This window comes from Plodia interpunctella, chromosome Z (genome assembly GCF_027563975.2).
Source record: "Plodia interpunctella isolate USDA-ARS_2022_Savannah chromosome Z, ilPloInte3.2, whole genome shotgun sequence".
Lineage (NCBI taxonomy): Eukaryota > Metazoa > Arthropoda > Insecta > Lepidoptera > Pyralidae > Plodia > Plodia interpunctella.
In genome coordinates, this window is record NC_071324.2 from 1,121,432 (window position 1) to 1,143,964 (window position 22,533).

The 22,533-nt window shown below is 35.6% G+C and overlaps 2 protein-coding genes across 4 annotated transcripts in view; both read right to left on the reverse strand.

Moving 5' to 3' along the window:
- Positions 1 to 22,533, reverse strand: part of Pdfr (Pigment-dispersing factor receptor) — a 78,074-nt gene that overhangs the window by 9,761 nt on the left and 45,780 nt on the right. For all 3 annotated transcript variants that reach the window (XM_053768409.1, XM_053768410.1, XM_053768411.1), the window contains 7 exons: positions 10,301 to 10,411; positions 8,301 to 8,455; positions 7,189 to 7,292; positions 6,631 to 6,790; positions 1,861 to 2,087; positions 1,283 to 1,352; positions 194 to 279 (listed from right to left, as the gene is read on the reverse strand). In XM_053768409.1, coding sequence (XP_053624384.1) covers positions 194 to 279; positions 1,283 to 1,352; positions 1,861 to 2,087; positions 6,631 to 6,790; positions 7,189 to 7,292; positions 8,301 to 8,455; positions 10,301 to 10,411 — 913 coding nt within the window. The remainder of the gene's footprint in view (positions 1 to 193; positions 280 to 1,282; positions 1,353 to 1,860; positions 2,088 to 6,630; positions 6,791 to 7,188; positions 7,293 to 8,300; positions 8,456 to 10,300; positions 10,412 to 22,533) is intronic.
- LOC128683139 (tubulin polymerization-promoting protein homolog) lies at positions 16,283 to 20,739 on the reverse strand. The gene is made up of 3 exons (XM_053768415.1): positions 20,653 to 20,739; positions 19,611 to 19,803; positions 16,283 to 18,564 (listed from the first exon to the last, which is right to left on the reverse strand). Exons 2-3 carry the CDS (start codon positions 19,796 to 19,798, stop codon positions 18,375 to 18,377), a joined length of 378 nt encoding a protein of 125 aa, XP_053624390.1. The 5' UTR covers positions 19,799 to 19,803; positions 20,653 to 20,739; the 3' UTR covers positions 16,283 to 18,374.

Sequence of the window (22,533 nt, forward strand, 5' to 3'; positions counted from 1 at the left end):
TATATCGGGATAAAAATAACTTATGCCACTCAGAAATGTAGCTTCCTACTAGTTGTAAGAATTTTAAAAATCGCTTTTGTAATTTGTATTGATTATTCAATACATAATTTACAAATATTGTAGTCTTATCTTTCTTCTTTCTTCTTCTAGTTGTTGAGTTTTTTTTCACATTAAAACCTAAAAAGAAACTCACCTTGCTTTAACCAACTCATTACTCTCAGTCCGTCCTACTTTTGTAATCACTACTTTGATTATATTTATTAGAAATAAAAAATTTATCTGAAACAAATTGAATGCTTATTAATTAGAATTTCTTCAAAACCAGATATACAATAGAATAATGTTTAATTAAAAAGCCACAAACACACGTAACATAAAAAGGAAACTAGGTGCACGCTAAAGGAGAGCAAATAGAATATTGGATGTGTGTGCTGCAGCAATTTAAACAGGCCACAACTCAGCGAAGTTATTACTCCAAGAGCAAACACTGTTTTTCAGTTGGAGCCTTTGTCAGTTACATCTGATGCGCGGCAAAACAATTAAAAAGCGAAATGTTTTATAGACTCATTGGCCAGAAGCGTGAGCCCGTAGGATAATTAATTAATAATGAAAATAAAATCATCGTATACAAAATATGTGAAATAATAGCGATCCGCTCAAATTCTGAATAATGGACACTTAAAAAAAAATACTGGCCACTAAAAAAGGAACAGTATTTTAGACCAATCCATTTTAGAAGTGTGTTGAAATGTGGCACGTGTAATCCCCATGCTCGCGTGAACTCACAACATAGCCGTCACTTGCAGGCATTCACGTTGTTATATGTGGAATAGTAGAGATTCGACATTTAAAAAAGGGTGACAAGTATGGTGACAATATGTTCTGTTCCGGGCGGGACTGTCACTATTTATAGCCTGAATACAATAGTGAAAACTGACATAGTAATAATATTCAGTAGCAAGTTGCATTTTTGTAACTCCATTAGACTTGAGACAACGCCTGTTAGCTTTAAGTCTGTCACCGACGTATAGTAATATACTTATTACAGAGTACTTAGTTATTCTTAACATACCTTACTGTAACAAGTCATATATTTTGTTTATATTAAAACTAGAGAGAGACTAATTTTAATATAAACAACAAGAGAGATAAAAACAATCTAAAATCGAGCGGAAAATTAGCCCATTATCTGTAAAAAGCTTGTAAAAATAGATATAAATACATGTGATTTTTTTTTATTTTATTAACAATAATATAGGTAGTAATAATTGTATGTACTTACGAATATTATAGCCGATATCGGACCTTGTATGATCCAATACAGTAACGTGAAATTGTAGCCATACCAGCAGCTGCAAAACAGTTATTGTATTATCAATAAATAATATTATATGTATACACGAGTAATATGTTATGACTTATGCGCGGTCCTGTTGCTGCGTTGCGTCGACGCGTTGGCGCTTCGTAGTTTTTTATAGGTTCAATATTGACTTATGTCGAGATATGTTGTCTCACCATACAATGTCTGCGTTGATCCGTCAACTGTGCACAGCGCGAAGTTGCTCAACGGAGCAATGGGGTCGGGCGCTTACAAGATACACTAGAAAACCTTAGATATATAAAAAATAAATATTTAAATACAAATAATTTACAAAGGTAATCATCAATCATAATCAATAATTATAAAATATCGTGTTGTAGGGAATAAAATGCATTTATCATTTCAGCCTCTTTGTGCCCACTGCTGAGCACAGGCCTGTCTTCGCGTACGCTAACTCCTCTGTCCTGTGACTCTCTCATCCATGTAAAATAATTTATATAAATTATATACATTATTTAAGTGATATAAAATAGACTTACTTATATGGTTGGTTGACATAATAAAAGTGCGTCATCACAGCCCATACTCCAGTTATTAAGATAGGCAAACCCCACCCAATGGCGTAGTAAATGGCGAAGGGCCGGTGTTCGCGCATGCAATTACGTGTAACGAAATTGTGAAGGTACAACCCCTCGATAAACATCCACATGAACGTGGAACTAACAGTACATTCCAGCATTGTATATAATCCAATACATAAATAGGGCTGAAAAATAAAAAAAAACCCTTATACACAAATTCAAAATTCTTGATTCAATTTAGGACGATATACATCACTTATTGACGTCAAAAACTGCCGACTTCCAAAGTGCAGGTGAAGAAGAAGCGGCGCAACAAACTTCACCGCAGCCTTTTCTCCAAGGACGCCAATTAACAAATGTAGGTCACCTTTGATACAGGGTGACTTTTTATACATTGGCAATATTATGTCTACATGTTCAGGCCATGATTGTGAACAACTTCTAGCATGTGAGTAACTCCGAAATCGCGAAAAAAATCAGATGTTCTATACAAAATTAAATATAATACCTAACTTGTGGAAAATGTATGGATCAGCAGATTTTTTTTTTCGCGATTTCAAGGTTTCTTCCATACGAAAAGTTGTTCAGTACTATCGACTGAGCATGTAGATAAAATAATGCCATTGTATAAGAAATCACCCTGTATGTAATTTAATTTAACTGGCATATTTTCCCTCATCTGAGCGATTACATCGTGGAGCGTCGTCAGTTTTCCTAACTTTCGTCTTCACTTTGCAGTTGGTTCGGCGTCCAAAGTTGTCAAACCTCCAGTTGTCTGCCCCTTCTGCCAGGGCCAGGCGGAAACGGGGGATACTACCATACTCATATCACAGCCATCCATTAATCCAAAATGAAAAAAAAAAGGTTTTCTAAAATGAAATCGTTTTTCACGCAACCAAAATGATTGAAATTGTTTTGTGCCCAATGCCGTGGAGAGAATGGGCATTTGGGGCTCTGATCCCAAATGCCTAATTAGGGAGATCGGGCATCGTATAGCGGACAAATCCGGTGACGCCCGCTCTGGCTTATTTCTGGTGCAAAGAATAGCCACAGGACTACAGCGCGGTATCGCGGCTAGTGTTATAGACACCTTTGCACCGGAGACGCTAAGGAGCGGGTTATAATTTTATCATAGGTTATGGTTATTATCGGAAATGTTTCGTAAAATAGAAATATCTAAGCTCTAGGCCGGGCAGTTTGGGAATAAATTGAATAGGAATTAGGAATAAACCCTTAATGACCACATAGAATCTCATTCCGCTGTTTATTTGTCTGTCCCTATGTATTCCTTTAAAATAACGGAACGGATTGATAATAAATAATTAAATATGACAAATCACACAGATTAAGCTAGCCCTAAAGTAAGTTCGATTCTTGCGTTATGGGACACTAACTCAACTATACTATATTTTATAACAAAGATCAGGGCCAATCAGAAGAAGATCATTTTCCATCATGACCCGACCGGGGATCGAACCCTGGACCTCTTGGTTCAGAGGCAAGCACTTTACCATTACGTCACCGAGGTTGTCATAATGAACGATTTGATGCGAAGTTTTTAATAAATAGAGTGAAATATGTAGATATACCTATTGAACCACACACGAAAATATGATACGCGCAGTTTTGAAGATCTAAGCAAACATCGGGACAGAGAGATAGACAGAAGAAAGCGACTTTGTCTTATGCTATGTAGGTCGTAATTATAGGTTTATCCTCGATATATTTTACCCGAGTGAAACTCAGACGGGCCGCTGGTTAGGTATAAATGGGGAAATCGTATGCACTGGATAATTACAGTGAGAGTGTGTGCGTGGGTATGTTCTATTTATGTAAGTATTTGCACCACAAATTAATTGCAAAGCCGAACGTTTGATTGCATTCTCTGGTATATACCTACCCTCATTTTATATTTATGCACAGAAACTATTTAGTCTGCGACCTGTGGTTCGCTCGGGAATAGAATCTTTCTTTATCCTCCAGTGGATATCGTACGGGGCTACTAAGAGCCATGCCTCGCTGCTCCGTTGGTTTCTATAGGTTTTGACTCTGATGCGTTGATGTACGTCGAATCTTCATATATTTTGCTGCGTTGTCCGTCCACGGATGTCAATGTGACGGAGGACGACGGAGCGCAACGAAGCAATGAGGCATGGCTCTATGGGATAAAAAGGCAGAGAAGCAACAACAGTATTTACAAAGAGGGGAAAACTACCGTCGAATTTTCGAATATTTTAAAGTTTATTTTTCAATGACTTCAGGCGTCACAGCCGGGAATATGAAAGTGTTTTAATGAATTAGTAAGTTAATAAAAGAATTATGCCAACTTTGCAAAAGAGTCTACTAGGAAAAGTAACATCATAAGGTCTATTGTGCCTAAAGTCAGGGGAATTACTTATTCTGTGACACAAGATTCTATATATATTATACATTGATATAACTGTATGACCCATTGATACAAATCACAAATGATTAGTGTAGTGACTTAGGGGTGTGGTTAATACCACGAAACCTTGGGGATTAAGACCGGATATTAACACCAGTCGTGCTACTGCTATTTTTAACCGACTACAAAAAAAGAGGAGGTGGTTCTCAATTTGACGCGATCTATAATTTTTATTTATTCAAATCAAGCTCATTGTCATCATTACAGAATTAAATTACATTTTTTAAGCGTTTTTTTTTTAGATTAAGCAAATCTCAAAACTTTATGAATATCCTCAAGTCTATTTTACCCGACTGCAAGAAAAGGGGGTTTCGCGCGTAGATTACAAGTGTTATTTTCTTTTTATTTCCGTGTCTATTATAACTAAGTGTCAACTTTATAATACACTACCAGGCTTTTTTAACTCGACCGAGTAAGGCAAAGCATTTGTTAAAATTAATCGTTTGCAATTCGTTTCTATCATTTCAAAATACAGTTTTAACGATATACCTACGTAGATAAGTTAGAGACAGTTTTAAAATATAAATAACTAGCTGCCCGTCCCGGCTTTGCTCGGGTGAAACCGTAAAAGGAGCCTATGCCTGTAGGATTTCGTTTATGTGCAAAATGTGATCAACATCGAGATAGATGATGCCCGGAGCTTCGTTACCGTGGGAAATTTCGAGATAAAATATATCCTATAGCAATCTTGGATAATGTACCTATCTAATGGTGAAAGAATTTTTGAAATCGGTTCAATAGTTTCGGAGATTAGATGCCTCAAACACACAAACGCTTACGTCTTTATAATAATAGTATAGATTATGGATTTAGTAAGTACTTACGGAGTACCTAATTCCTTGGGATTAGTACAGATATGGAAGTATGGTTTCAACTGTCATGATTGCATGTATGAATTTGACAGTTGTCAATGGGACTATTTTTGTACCAGACTACATACATTTATGTGGCAAATAATTGTCAATTCTGAATTTCATACGTTGCCACACAAATCCCAATCTAAGCTACTTAGCTTTAAGAGCATTTACGTTTAGGATGGACATATAAATTATTCCGCCAATAACAACTGAATAATATCAACAGGCACTCGAAACGCAAGTGAAAGGTGCTACTGAAATTGATGCGCGGAACGGAATACCTCGTTTCTGACCGATGGACGCTCAAGTAGCATTTGAAACTTTTCGATTTGTGCCTCCTCGCCTCTTGAAAAGCTCTCAATGTTTATTGGGCTCAGTGCACGTATTCCAACGGCTTTGAGCTACCGTTGAGTTTTGTAGTGTACATAGTTGAAAACATACATAAATTAATTGATACATTGGAAATTTATGTTTTGCAAATAGAATGTTGGAAAGTTAACATTCATGACTTTCAGAGAATTTTTTGTGAGTCTATTATTATTATAAAGAGGCAAGCGTTTGTGACTTTGTGAGTTTGTATATTTGTATCTCCGAAACTACCGAACATATTTAAAAAATTCTTTCACCATGAGAAAGGTATATTATCCAAGATTGCTATAGGCTATGTTATCTCAAAATTACCACGGGAGCGAGGTCCCGTGCGTCCAGTTATTGACCCAGTTCCCTTCGCTAGGGTGGACAATGATCCTGCAATATGTATCATATCTGAAAATGACAAATTTCGCAAATGACAAGTTTCTAAATTGGCATATTTCGAAAATTACAACTTGCTAAACGAAATTTTTTGCCACGGTAGTACAAAGTCCAGAGAGCTACAGGAATCTCAAGGCATTTTTGTTGTGAGTTCTATATAGAAGCGCGGATTAACGAGTAGGTACTATGTTATAATATTCTGACAACTAGGGTTGCCGACGATCGTGCGAAGTGGGGCCGAAAAGGTAGGAAAACTGAGGAAGGAACATTGAAGCGGTGGTGGTGTAATTGTTTAGACGCCCTCCTGTGGATCGAAAGGTCTCAGGTTCGTATCCTACTCGTGCCATATACAAACTTGTATACCAATCTAACTCATGTATAGTAGTTTTCATAGAACATCCACTACCTGCTTCCTATGAAGGAAAACATCGTACTGGTGGACAGTTTAGTTCCCTCGTGTGTATGCGATTACCACTAGACGACGGTGAGTATAATCGTAAAAGTCATACCAGATGCCTTTAGGCGACTTTAATAAAATCTGACACCAATGTTAGTAATAACACACTCGATATGATGGTAGGTAAACGGACCATGGGCTCCGACGCTCAACGGCTGCGGAAGAAACCAGCTCAGACGAGAGAGAGAGAGAGAAAGAGGATTAATTTAACTTACATAATTTTCAACAGACCAGGAATTTTCGCTGGAGACTCCATAAGCTATCCTTGTTCTGGCAACAGCTTGGTCAAAGTACAACACCAGTCTAATGAACACCTGGGTTGTCATAGCAGCAAACAAGTTCTTATGTATTTTAGTCCTTGTATTTTTAAGTCTCCTGCAAGAGAACTTACAAATAAATATACATAATATATATAATAAATCAAAATGTTAAAGTTTTTAGCACAAAATCGTACTAGCGATTCTTCGAAAACTAGTTAGTTCATGGTCAAGTTTCAATAGTTTTTGTCAGATGCTTTTAGGCTTGACAGCACATTGGAAAAGAAGAATAGCTTTTCGATAGTAGTACTTTTTTCTTTTACTAACATGTAAAATCCAAAACTATGGGGAACCATTGAAAAATAATTATGACATGATATAAGGGATCTTAAACTTATATGATCACGAAAAATCAATCTCTGACCTGATAAAATAACTGTATGTGAAATTGTATAGATAGCATTTACAAGGATTTCATAACAAAATGTTTTGTTGTGAATATCGTAAAGTACTTACGGGAAACGTGAAAAAATTACAAGTGACCCGACCAAGACGACGAACGCTAAAGAGTATCCGATGATTTCCAATGTTCGCGTTCGTTCTGCTGTGAGGAATTTTTCCTGTGGGGAAGATAATTTATATAAAACTCTTTCGACTGATAAACAAGGCTAATATTTAGCATTTATAATTTTTAAATTAAGTAAAAGTAAAAAGTGTTTTTATTTATCCAAAAGAACGTTTACAAAATGGCTTACAGGATAGTGGATTATGGAGATGGACTCTTCCCATATGGTTGGTATACATAGACTTATATAAATTGTTTAGACATAGAATAATTACATAAATTGTTTTGACACAATACAATTTAATTCTGGGTTGTAAGGGGACTTTTAGTCAGCTGGACAAAACATGCTGGTCAGAAGGGTATTGACCTCTTTGGGGAATGTAGGGGAGCAATATTTGTTTTTTTTTCATGTGTAATTTATATTTTAAAAAGGCAGAGGTGAAAACTTGAATATTAACGTTGTGCATTTTTGACGTGTTACGAAGTGTCCTGACGCGAGTTTAACATTTTTTACCCATCACAAAAAGTGCACAACGCCGCTAAAGAAGTTTTCACTTCAACAGTACATTTTAAGTAAGTCATTATAATTAAGGGTGGATGACCCGAAAGTTTAATTATAAGTGGATTTTTAATATTTTCTCGCGCGTAAGAAATCGTGAGCAAAAGCTAGTAGGTGCACTGTACAAAGATGAAAATATTATGATTTAGTTATACTGAGAAATGTCATAAAGAAGTAGAAAAGTGGCTCCGACGTCTGGGTGCTTGCTCAGATACACGTGATTACTTATAAGATCTACATTTGTCGATTAACGCATTTGCAAATAAAGCTGTGTAGAAGATGCGCCGTTTCTTCTTCTTCTCATTATTAAAATTTTCACGTCTATTAAGTGTCATTCTAAGAATAAAGAGTTTGAATTTCAAGAAGGGAGCTACTAAAATTCAGAAAGTTCCGTATTCGAAGTCTGTTCCGTCTTACTACATAAAAATATAACTGACACTCCATTTTTATGTTGTCACGAAAATTTTGGGATGAAATCCAAAAATGTAAAATGTACACACTAACCTGTGCTTCATCCTCTTTATTATATACTTTTGTTAAGAGACTCCTTACATCCGGGGGGAAGCACGGGGTGTAATTGGTCCACCCCGCAGGGTTGCTTTCCCTATTTTTGCGGTCAAGCCATATCCCGTTTGCGCCGCACGTCCTGAACGCTATATCTGTAAAAATGTGATATATATAGCTATGTAAACATCACATGTTTCAAGAATTATAATAATATTATACTAGCACGGGTAAAATCATAATAAATTGTAGACCCAAACCTCTTGCAGGAATCACACCATCATATTACATTAAAATCTGTGCAGTAGTATGAATTTTTCATTAAATGTTATACAAACCAGCTATCTCATTCAACGAACCACGGAAAGCCAGACAGGTATGTAGAACTGGAATCCACCAAAACCACACGTTAGCAGCGGCTACCGCATTTAATTATATCGTGTGCTATTCTCTAACCCGCTTGACGTTTAAATAAAGCTGCGTATCCATTCGAGGCAGACTCGGGGCGCCATGAGGCTAATTCGTCGCCGTGGGCCGAACCATATTTTGTTGTTTTTTTGGCGCGCTCAACGGTAGGAGCCTCAGTGTGAGTCTCAATGCCTCTCCTTAATCCGCAACGTGCCTCGGAGCAAGCATCCTCAGTCTGCTCTAATGTATACGCAGCATATTACGAGAGAAAAATGTTGCTTATTAATTAAATTGTGTACTATTCGGCCACAGCTAGTACGGTATGCAAAACATGCGACGAAAATTTCGGAAATGAACATTTCGATCGAGATTTCGTTGCATGCGCTAACCGTAGAGAAGTAACACGACGCAATACACTTACTTTAATATTATCACGCTTGTTTCCCATGTGTGAGGTGAGACTAACGATTTACATTTACCAACGATACTGACAAATACAATGGAATATGATATGATAAGGGGTTTTGACATGAATAAATATATAATGGACAAATCACACAGGTTGAGTTAGCCTAAAAGTTAGTTCGAGAACATGAAAGTCTATTTTTTTGACCTGACCGGGGATCGAACCTGAGATCTCCAGTGTAGCAGTTCGGAATGAGGTGGCACATCTTTTCAGCTATCCAACTTTGATTCACATATAGTTAATTTCATAGACCACCACTTGTACCACCACGTGTATATATATTTTCCTTTCATCAGCACTTGATCACAATCATAATATATTTCAGTATACCTGTTGACCATGTACTTTATTGTGTACTTACATTGTTATATTACTGATAAAAAATTATACATAAATTTATATTTAAAAAATGGTAAGCCCTTCTGGCATAATAGGGACCAACACTGTTTGAATGAGTTTCTTTCGGCGTTTCTTCTCAGCAGTGGTCGTTCCGAAATGCTAGTAGTTTGTAGCTTTGGTAAACAACATTTAGAATATGACGTGAAAAAGTACCTGTGAAGGCCTAATTTCTGAATAAATGATTTGATTTTGATTTTCTTGCTTCCGACGAAGGAAAACATTGTGAGGAAATCTGCACACTGGTGGAGTTTAGTTCGCACTAATCTGTATGCGACTACCTGCCAATTGATGGCAGTAAGTGGTCGTAAAGTCATGTCAGATGCCTTTAGGCGACTTGAATAAAATTTGACACCAGTGTTAGCAAATAACACACTCGATAACGATGATGATGAACAAACCAACATTTAAGAATGTAGTTATTGTCTGAAAACAGCCTACACTATCCCCCGTCATAAATTTAAACGTCTATTAATTCTTGTCTTTCATTTTCCAAGTTTCAACTTCCCCAAGAATTTCACAACAATGTCGTATCGTGTATCAGCAGCATTCTATAAGCTATCAAATAAATGAAACCGTATCCAAAATGGTTCACCTGTTGATGAGCTACGGTGTAACGTACACACACTTAGCGGTCAAACTTATAACACACCTCGTTTTGCGTCGGGGGTTAAAAAGAAGCGGGGACAGCTAACCTATTCGATAGTAAATTAGTCCTTGTTATACTTACTATTCGTGTCACTAAGTCTGGTATTAGGGCATTGTTGGTAACTGGAATCCCCAGGCAGGGTGGGGGGCCAACATAGGTATCCATCATCTATGGCCGCGCAGTAAATGGCATCTGACGGAAATTAAAAAAAAACCCGACTCTCAATATTCATTTCGCTACAATTTTTGAACGGCTGAACAGATTTTCATGAAACATGGCTCACACGGAACACTCGCGGTAAAATTATCTGACACAAATAAAAAAAAAACTAAACGAAAATCGGTTCATCCGTTTGGGAGCTACGATGGATGACACAGACAGATACACAGACAGACACGTTAAACATATAACATCCCTCTTTTTGTGTTGGGGGTTAATGACCATTCGGAAGCTGCAGTCTGCGTACAGCGTAATCGCGGCTAGAGGTCTAACTTTAAATGGCCACAAAGTCACATGGTAACTTAGCACTTGACCAGGCTTATATAGGTATGTTCGTTTTACCATTTCCATCCTACGGAACCCTAAATTATTAACAATACAAATCGCAGTTCATACACTCGCAACATTGTTAAAAACAGTAAAAATTAAAAAAAAAAAAGTTTATAATTTTATACAGAAAATACACAAAGTACAAAACTAATAATCATCGGGTTACAAAACGAAGTAGTTTTTTAACTCGATATTCATTTTGTAATGAATGCATCCTAATTTGTTGTAAAATCGTCGCTAAGCTTGCATTGCTGCACACGTGAATGAAGGTTAACGCCCGTCGATAAAACGCTAACATGTACATACGATTATTGCTGAAAATAAATATATATTTATTTATACGAATGTTGGAGAAAAATAAACGATTTTTTATACTTTTTATAAAAATAATGAAAATCCCGAAAGTTAATCGTGGTTTAAATTGATTATCACCTATTAAAAAAAAACACTCAGTCGGTTCACGAGTTTAAGAGCTAGGTAGGATACCATAAATGGACATATAAACACATTGTTCATATAACACACTTCTTTTTAGTAATAATACTATAAATACAAATAAAAAATCTGCATTTCCAAACATTTTAATACCATACTTACTTATACCAGTATTAACAAAGTACCGTAACAGAACAATAAATCTACAAAATCAAATTAAAACGAAATTAAAAACCTAATCACAAATTTATATTAAAAATAAACATCTATTAAAAATAAAAATTAATTTAACAATGCTAAAACAATTAAAAACAGTTCACAATATCAATTCAATTAGGTAAACAAAACTGAACTAGGTATGTTGTTTGTGGTAATTTGGACGGTAAATCGTCATAGCAGAGTGTAAATTCGAATGTCTTTGGGGTCTAATGGCATTCCTTTGACCGGAAAACTAATCAAACGTATGACGGACATATTTATTGTTTGGTAAAGACGCGTTGTCTGCGAGGTTCTATTTTGGCACCCATACTTATTTAATGGTTTCCCGAAGACGTTTGCTTTCAGAGCTAGCTAAACAGTAAAACTCTCAAAACCATTTTGGAGAACGATGGAACCAGAACAAGAAAAGGAGACGACTAAAATACCAAGTGTCCAAGGAGGACGAAGTGCGGGTTTGCATTTTCACTTCTCACCATCGAATCGATTCGAAGTGTGACACAGCGAACCGATGCCATTGCAGTGTGGTTGTCGTTGCGTCACAATGTTGAAATGTGATTGGTTCGCTGTGTCTCATTTCGAATCTATTTGATTGTGAGAATTCTCACCATCTACAATCATATAATATCGATTAAACAAAATCTGCACTTCGCCCACAGTTCACAGAATCATTCTTCATCGAAATAACATCATTATTCTTTATATGAATTAAAATAATAGGTAAATTAATTTCTGCTTGATATAATTAGGTTAGGTTAGGTAAGATCGTAATTAATAAAGTTTAAACAACTTGAGATTTAAAAAAAAATTTCGGCGAAACGTGTTTTCGATGAAGAGTGATTCTGAGAACCGCAAGGTGTGGTATCTTACTATGACCCTAATTGTCACTTATTTGAAACCTAATTGAAATTTAACAAAACTGCAGTTTCTAAATTGAATGTTTTATATTAGGCTAGTTGACAAATTTTTGCGTTGGTTACTATTCGAAGGCCCTTATATCATTAGAAATATGAGTGAAAACATTACTGTGATAATGACAATACTTCAAAGATATGACAAAAATAAAATCACACATTTTTTGACTCCTCCAAACGCTCGATACTAAATGACATTTAGGAGTGACGTCACAACGTGTTAAAATCTTCGCTAAGAAAGCTATGCTTGTTCGACAGCTATATTACATTACGTTTACGGTAGGTTTGACTTCTTAAGAAAAGTTGTTACAAAATTTTTGTTTTTTACGATGGTTAAATTTATTTTTATAATTTCATATAGTTTTTAAATGGACTTTCCAACCAACTTTAAATCTTCGTATTTAGTTCCAGCTGCATTGTTACAGTCTGTGAATTCTCATAATTATGAGAATTATCCTAAATATATCTATATATAGTTTATATATTTTTACAATTCTCTGACCTTGTCAACTAGTCTATTACTATATTTATTTTTATTGGAAAACCATCTTCTCCTTAGGTTTGTACGTCTTGAAATAATCTTTGTATTGTGGCACATCGACAGGCGTCTGTCCAGGAAGACCACAGTTGGTCAATGTTTCGTGCAACTTCTCCAAATTTAGACACTTCTTCACAGACAATTCGTCAAGGACTTCCAAAAACTCATGCCAATTTATTTCGGTTTTGCTGAAATTATTATTATCAGTTGATTATATATTTCCGCTTTAATGTTTGATAATTGTAATTGTGTCTATATTAAACCGCGGATGGGGTTCCGATACACGACCACTAATCGACGGTTTTGTGTAAAGAGCATAATATTATTATCAAGGGGAATGAAATTCATTTAGGACCAAAGCCAAATTAAATAGAAATTTAACTACACATTGGCATTTCTTTTTTTATATTCGCAACCAAAAATGATTTTATTCAATGGCATATCTCTCATGTTAATTACAATGAGCACGTGGTCAAGTGGTTAAGGCCAACCGCCTGTGATTGAAAGGTTCCAGGTTCGATTACTACTAGTGCCACATGAATATAAATGCTTCCGGCGAAGGAAAACATCGTGAGGAAACCTGCACACTGGTTGACAGTTTAATTTCACTAGGTGTGTGTTTACTTATTGTATTACTTGCCACTAGACGCGGTAGGTAGTCGTAAAAGTCATGTCGGATGCCTTTGGGCGACTTGAATAAAATTAGACACCAGTGTTAGCAATCAACACACATGAAAAGAAACACACAAAGAAGATTGAGCCGTAGCCGTAACAACTGAGCAACAGGAGCAAATGTGCAAGCTACTGTCACACAGTACCTATCTCTGCATCATATAAATATCAATTTATTACCAATACTTATTGAAAATGATTCCTGTATCCGTCATAGTTATCTTTCTATCGTCCAGGACCTTGGCTTGCCTCAGCCAGTAGTCCAGTCTGTAGAGGTTGATTGTCTTCCCATCTCTGGTTTTAGGTTCCATAAGTTTTGCAAACTCAACAAACTGTCCGTCAAGGGTAGCTTGTTCCTCGTCTCCCATTTTGTTTTAAAAGTGCTACATGTTTATTGGAAATCGTGAAAAATATATCAGTATTAGGTATAAAAATTATATATTATGTTTACTAGCTTTAGGCCGCGGCATCGCCCGCGTTTATTTCGTGCGCCGAATAATGACTAATTGTTGTCAATATCTCAAGATCTAAGCAAGGTATCACGATGAGATCTATACTAATTTTTAACATTAGACCCTCCGCTATATAACTATGAAAACCACAACAAATTCCATTGAGTAGTTTTTGCGTGATATGTTAACAAACATGTGAAAATAATACATTTTGATAAATTTCGGATGTACTTTTATTCATTACCATAGTTATTGCAATTAAACAAATATTGATGCATTTTTTTTTCTTTATTGTATACGCTGGTGGAATATCATACACTAGATGTTGCCCAGTGCTTCGCTCGCGTGGGAATGTTGGATAAAATATAGCCTATGGCAATCTTGGATAATGTAAGGTACATCTAATGGTGAAAGAATTTTATAAACGGTTCGGAACTTTCGGAGATTACCCGCCTGAAACATATAAACTCACAAACGCTTACCTCTTTATAATAATAGTATAGATTACGTTTAAATGTGGAAATAAATCAAATCAAAACATATAGGATGAGGTGCTCCCTATGTAAGAATGTAATATATAATCGCCGATTCCAAAATATATAAACATATTTTAGACACTTTCAAAGGTAAACATTGAAAAAACTGATTTTACACAAATTTTGATAACATTTTACAAAATATGAGTACCTACAAAATAGAATATCACAAAATCTGAGTCAAAATGACACACTGAATGATTGAAGTACTTTACGCTTTTTTTCACGCGGGCCCCTCTTAAATCTATGCTTCTTCATATAGGCTGAATAAAGCCTATTTTCGCCTATTTTACTTGAGGAAAGGGCGAACAAAAGGGCTATGGTTTATAATGAAAAACTGATAATTAATTTATAAAGTTTAGTTTATTAGTGATTTTTCTAATAAGTATAGGGTACGATAGCAGGATACAGACAGAGCAGCGCGGGAAGAGAGACGCAGAAGGCGGGAAACACAAGACTTGACGTTTGATTGTCTATTGTCAGAATAGGGTGCGTTCTATATTTCAACAGTTTATAACAATTTTTCCACGTCAATTATCTATACAGAACACGAGATTGGTAGGTACTCCATCTACTAATTCCATGGTACATAACGATACATACTTGGCCGGTGTCCGAATTGGAAAAAATTGAATATTTTTCTTGTCAATTTTATTGAACAGCAGCGACAGCCAGGGCATTAAAATAAATGTATTACCGAGCTCGATTTCAATTGATTCACGCTGCGAATCGCGACGCTAATCATTCAAGAAAATTGATTACAAATTCTAGGGCACCTGTGTTTCATTAAATTCTCGATAATGTATATTTTTAACATTTGTTGACCTTGTTGGATTATTTAATAAAGAGTTGTCAAAACAGTTTTTGTCGATATATTTTTCCCGCTTTGTACGATTGCAGTGGGTGCATGGGTAAACCAAAATTCATGGTGGGCCCACTGGTGGGTGAAACTGGTGTGACCAGTGGTCCACCACATGTAGACGTCGGCGATATTAAGTATTTAAGAGGCCTTGGCGACTCTTTTACATCGCAGTCAAAAGAAAACCGTTAAATTTAATTAAAAAGTTATATTATAAAGTTAACCAGTTTTATAGGTAACTTGTAAAACCTTTTTGCGAGGCCCCTGTGGCGTAAGGCCATCGGCGGCGGCCGACGTCGACAACGCGTAGCGGCAAACGCTTTTCTCGCAAAACGCACGCGCCCTTTTGTATCCAGTGCACTGGGCGCCCGAACCGGCTCACCCACCCCTTGCATTTAATAACTATTGCCTATGCTCTTGAGCATTTTATACTTTATCTTTCAGATGAACTAAACAACCATTCAATCAATTCTCATTTCCCTAATTATTGTAATTGTTCGCCTCTAATTCTATCTCCCTCGCATCTGAGCGTATTCAGTTCAATCTAGGCTAAGACGCCACAATGCCTGGGAACCGCTTAAAAATAAACCTAGTATTAAAATATTCGGCCGTGGTTTTCGACCGGCCGCTTGCTTGACGTCAACCATTGTTGGGAATGCTGTTGTCACCGAATAAGTCTTCCACAGGATATAGATTTTTGGGCGGAACCACACCGTGCTGACGCCGCGTCAATGTATCTAATGAATATAATATCAGCGTCAATTGTGGTATTTTTCTCATATCTACAAGATGGGTAAAATGGACAAAAATATTTATGTCTACAAAAAAAAAAAAGGAAAATAGGAAATGAAACGTTGCAATCTAAATTTAAACTATTATAATTATACTAACATAACACTTATGTAACAAAAGTAAACATTATACTCTTCGTTGAAACGGTTAAAACAATTGAATTATAAAAGAAAACAATATTTCATTTTAATAATCTACCAGAATCATAGTCACATTGTAAACCTTTATTTCGATGAAAATATAAATCGTTTCGTAACTAGTGTCGCGCTTTTTGAATATAAACAGTGTTAAATTTATCGGAAGCTCAATAAACAATTTCACGCTGCATTTTCATAGAAATTTCGGCATTAATTTATTGAGCTTGATTGGAACACCATAGACCTCTTAATTGTCTTCCATCAGGCTAGATTGAAGTAAAGCACTCTATACTAACATTGCAAATGCGAAAGTCTGCCTATATATCTGTCTTGTTCTATTACGGCTAAATCCCTAAATCGATTTTGATGACATTTGCCATGCATAAAGTTAAAGATCCCAGTTCAAATATACGCTGCTTTTTTTCAAAAATCAACCCCCCTATAATAGAGGGTGAAAGTTTGTATGAAAATCATGTTTGTTTCAAATACACGCGGACGAAGTCGCAGGCGAAGCTGGTTATTAATTAAAAATCTTGAGAACTTGAAGCGGTCTTTAACAAATGCTTTCTAGATTTCAAAAAAACTAATTTTCAGGCATTCCACTATCTTATGCTTTCGGTTAACAAGTTACGTATGTATTTTCGGAAGAACAGTGTTGTGTTCACAAAAACGATAGCTATTTTAGTTTAAAAACACATTTTCTGTTCTTGTACTTCCCCAATCTGGTATTGAGGCGATTGTGAGTCAGTTGGGACCGTATACCAATCGATATAAGTCACAAAACCAAAATCTAGTACAAACTTCAAAGTTTCAAATCCAATGGGCCGGTTGGATTTGCCCCATTCCACCCAGTCCACTTCTCGAAATGTCATTATTTTATGACTAATAAATAGTTTGGTTAAAGTTGATTGGTTGTGGCTTTGAACTCATGTTTTTGCAAATACAGAATCCCTGTCATTGATATATTTCGATGCCACTCGCAATACCTGTGTTGATTTGATTACAATACTGGTGTCTTTTTTCACTCAAATGTATTTTATAATCCGAACGAATATCGTTGATTAAAAAGCTTTTTTGTGCAAATAGGTTTTTTTTAGTTGACTTCCAAATATGTTATTGGTATTCAACGTTAGGTTATATAAAAATAGTACTTGTTTGTTAAGAATAGAAAAGCAATTTGTTTATCTAAATGGAAGTGTTAGTATTAATTAGCCGTTGGATTAAGTAGTTGTTTACTTTTTAAGAAAGAGGCTTTGAAATATAAATCTTAACTATAACGGATCTGATCGGATTAGACTTTTATTTTTATGATTCTTACAAAATATTTAAAAAATATCACAGCTCAGAGATATCAATTAGAATAATGATAAGTAATGTTTTCTATTCGGATGTTGTAATTTTGATCGCACAATAGAAATTTTAATAAATCACTCGTGCGACATTTTGCGAAAGAAACATTATTAGGAATACGTTACATGACAAAAAGACAGGTAACATAATAATTGAACTTCCTGTGGACAAGCTCGCCATTGCCTTTGTATAACGTCGTATGTCAAACGTATTAACTCAGTGACCTAACATCCGTGGAGCGGTTTATTGATTCATATTTGTAGTTGATTAATTTGTTATGCAAGCTTTGATGAGAATACTTCATCCTAGGTGAACGATTGAACGCAGTATAATGCGATACGCTATGTGTACTGTTTTGGCTGATTACGGCGACAATAGAGGTGCCATAAATCAACCCGAACAACTATGATTGCAGTCATGCAAATATGCAGACGCTGTTACGGGTTAAATCAGGGCCCGAACCAGGCACTTTTGTCACCATTTTAAAGCTAATTCAGTTGTTCGTAATTGCTCCACTCCCAGAGGATTTAACCTAGTTTAATTATAACGCCAAGTTTTCATCTTTCTTACTCTTTTGTCAAAGTGAAAAATATGGGTTCTCTTCGAGATGAATCGTTACAAAAATGGCCTTTATAAATAGTATGTAGTTGCGCGTGAACTTGTTCAAAAAATTTAACATGTCTCCGAGTCCTGAGGAAAACAAAGTTAAAACAGCATTTTCTCCTTAGGCTTGTAAGTCAGGAAGAAGTCCCTGTACTGTGGGACGAAGACAGCACAAGATCCCGGGAGACCGCAGTTGGTTAAAGTTTCATGCAGCTTCTCCAAATCTAATTCCTTCAAATTCGCCAAGTCCTCCAAGAATTCCAGGAACTCGTCCCAATTTATTTCCGATTTGCTGAAATTATATTTACGTATTTATTGTAAATCTGGTTGATAGAACTATCATTGTGTCACTCATACATGTGACCTATAAATTATCTATAACCAAAGCGCAGCTGACTGGAAACTGCATGTCAACTTATGAACTTCTAATATTAATTTCTTATCTGTAATAATAATAAACAATAGTATGTAAATTTGAGGTGCTTTTGGCAACAGCATATTAATTTTATTGTTTGAAGACTGAGCATTGTGCAGAAGACTGAGCGAAGTGGAGCAAAATGCATAAGAGCTAAATCACTCAGATTAGAGAGAATTTGACTTAGTACCGCGTCGCGCTGCCTTAAAGCATTTGTATCTTAGTTAGGACACCACGGTAGATTGAATTGCCGGTTAGACAATTTGACAAGATGCAACAGGAAAAACCAAATAGAATTAATTTTGTAATTTGCAATAATAGAAAATATTTATAATAATAAAAAATCGGTAATCAAACAAATTGTTTAAAATAGAGATTATGCCCACTGTTCAACACCAGTGGAGCGGCTAAGGGTCGCGGCTCCGGTTTCACCATCACGAGGCTGCCCGAGAGCGGCTTTCCCCGTTATTAGGCCATTATAATTATCATCAATTATAAGTAATTATTTGTAATTATAATTAATTATTATAATTAATTGTGAATTATAATTATTAAATAATTATGAACTGTAATTATTTACTAATTAATTATGAATTATAATTAATTATTGATTAGAATGAATTATTATTACGAATTATAATTCATTATGAATTATAGTTAATTATTTGAATAATTATGAATTATAGTTAATTATTTGAATAATTATGAATTATAGTTAATTATTTGAATAATTATGAATTATAATTAATAATTCATTATAATTACAATTACTTATTTATTTCTATTTTAACGATCTTATTGAAATTTTGCATACATAGTATAATTACCGGGGAAGAACACAGGCTACTTATCTCTGGCGACTTATCTAACTGTACGCGGGCGAAGCCACGTGAAAAAGCTAGTAGATAATGAAATATAGTCACTAGAATTTATTAAATATTATGCCGGTGTCAGTCATAGTGATTTTCCGGTCGTCTATAACTTTGGCCTGTCGCAACCAATAGTCCAATCTGTAGAGGTTGATGGTTAGTCCATTACGAGCCTTGGGGTCGAGCATTTTTGCGAAGTCGACGAACTGTCCGTCCAAAGTCGCTTGTTCTTCATCCCCCATCGCACCTAAGATTGGAGGAGAAACTATGAATATTATAATACCAAGCATATCAAACAGGCGAGTCGCCCACCTGACGGTACGGGGCCACTCACTCAAAATCATTTATTAACGAAATTGCCATTATGACAATATAGATTAATGATTTTAAAGTCAGATAACAAAGTGAATTGTTGTCTAAAATTTGAAAAATGGTAATGACAGCGCAGTCGCAGCGGCCGAAACGCTCGAAGGAACACCCAAAGGATGACACACGCGCGTTCTTTGCTTTTGTGTCTTGTCTTTTGCCATAATACCCTGTTACTACACTGCCTCGCCCTTAAAACCGGAACACAATAATCCGAGCACTGCTGTTTCCATCCAGACGATTTTGTATGTACAATTAATCTCATAATACTTACGTATATATTCTCGTAAGTAAACTTTACGTGATTCCTAATTTATAAAGTAATTATACATTACAGGATTTGGTTATACCAATGAGTTTATTGCGAAGTTTTTCCTAATTTTTATTTGTATACTAGATGTTGCCCGAGCTTTGGCTTCCGTAGGAATTTCGACATAAAGTATAGGCTATAGCAATCTTGGATAACGTACTTTCTATTGGTGAAAGAATTTTTGACATCGGTTTGGCAGTTCTGGATATTACCCGCCTCAAACATACAAACTCACAAGCGCATAGCTGTTTTTAATAATAGTATAGAAAGACTAACTACGCCCCAATCCACTCCCGTAAGAATTTATGAGATAAAAAAGGTACCGATCGAACGAAATTTACTCTAGCTATCACAAGAAAGTAGAAACTTATTCGATTACAATTAGTATGATACAGTATATAATGCAATTAGGACAATTACCTTTTAAATCTTAGTAATTATTTTTCAATATCCTGTTACGGACTTGATATTCTTAATCATGTAAATGACAATATCGGGTTATGTCGCCGATAGACTGTTGTGTAGTCGAAGCTAAAACAAAATATCGATAAGACCGAACGCGTGAGTTCAGCAATAACTATTGTGGCAGAACTCCTGTATTTGTTAAAATATATTATTTAATTTAGCTAATTTATTTATTTTTTGTTTAATTAATTTATCTATTTGTTAAATTGTTACACACTATGTATTATAAAATAAAATAACAGGAAAACTTATATACTCGATAGGGCAATAAGCGTTTAGATTGCCGACTGTCGGCAGCCGGACTAAAATAATGATTATATCAACACACAGTAGGATAGCGTACGAGGAAAGGCCTATGCACAGCAGTGGATGGAAATGGTCTGAGATGATACTACCGAATACATCATCATCGCGAGTAACAATACCATTAATAATATTGTAGTCATTTATACCAATGGTCTGACAAGTATGGATGCTGACAACGATGCCATGTGGAGACGAAAATGTTGTAAAATGCACTAAGCTCCAACGCGCGACGGCTGAGGAAGAAACCTGGAATACGCTCAGATGACAGAGATTCCATTCTATGGTATTATACTGTTATCTGAGCGTTCCATTCTATGAAAAAGGGATGTTGAGTCTAAGTGTTTTAAGAATTTACGTAAACAATTTACACGTGTTTGTGCAAATAGAATATCTTTTATCTTTAAAAAAAAGTAGAGAGATTATTGTAATAGTTGTATTGTCGTGGTTGTAAGGCTTCGATGGTATGGTCAAGTTATGAGAAGGGAGGAAAATAACATTGTAAGAAAGGTTATGGGTGTGAAATTGAATGGGAAAAGAAACAGGGGCAGGCCGAAGAAAAGGTGGATTGAGTGCATTAGGCAGAATATGGCTAAAAAGGAAGTAACAGATCGGTTAACATCAGACAGGGAGAAGTGGAGGAGACTGACACGCTGTACCGACCCCACATGAAGTGGGATAAGGGTTGGCTGTTGAGAGAGATACTAATTCAATAGTTTTGGCACATATTAACATCATATATAACCCTCGATATTTAAATAATCGACATTTGCACAGCACTCTTAGCAAGTCTGGTTAGTCTTTGATGTTGTCAGTTTGGCAGCAAAGAGAAACACGATTTTGCTTTAAGAGACTTTATTCTTTAAGGATTTACTATTCTTATATAGAGACTAATCATGGTTCGTATTCATAATATCGCAGTAATATGGCTGCACTGAACAGAAATTGCGCTCTTATAAATATTGTTTTTCGACTGACTGAAATAAATATCGGCTTTTAGAGAATTCGTTCGTACGCAGTCGTTCAGAATGATAAGTGCGATTAACATGAGTTTTCCCGAAAACGATTTCACGATTAATAGTTCAAAAATATCGATATAGTAGTTAGTTCCATTCGTGCAACACAGAGGTGCTTCAAACTCACGCCACTGTAAAATATAATATTTTTTATCGAATTTTTGCAACTCAATTATTTATACATTCCATGGGCTTCGTTTACCGCTCTTAAATTGTTCGGCCCTGGAGTTAATACAAGAAAAATACGTACACAACGTTCTTTGTTTATTTAAACGTTTGATTTTCATTCTTCTTCTTCTTGACCTTATCCCACTCATGTGGGTGTCGGCACAGTATGTAAGTTCCTTCCATTTCGTTCTGTCATTTGCCATATCCATTGATACTCATATTTTGTTATTATTGTTTTCTACTAAAGTACAATATTAATTTAGCAAATAAATACACAAGAATGAAATATAGCTCACTCATTTTTTATTGATTAGACTATAACTTATAAGTTTTGAGTTTATATATAATT

Bases quoted from the DNA above. Each gene is read 5' to 3' on its own strand.
- LOC128683139 (XM_053768415.1), bottom strand. From the start codon at position 19,798: ATGGGGGATGAAGAACAAGCGACTTTGGACGGACAGTTCGTCGACTTC. The intron at 18,565-19,610 runs GTGACTATATTT...ATATAATTTCAG, and splicing joins ATAATATTTAATAAATTCTA to CAAATCGGAAATAAATTGGG.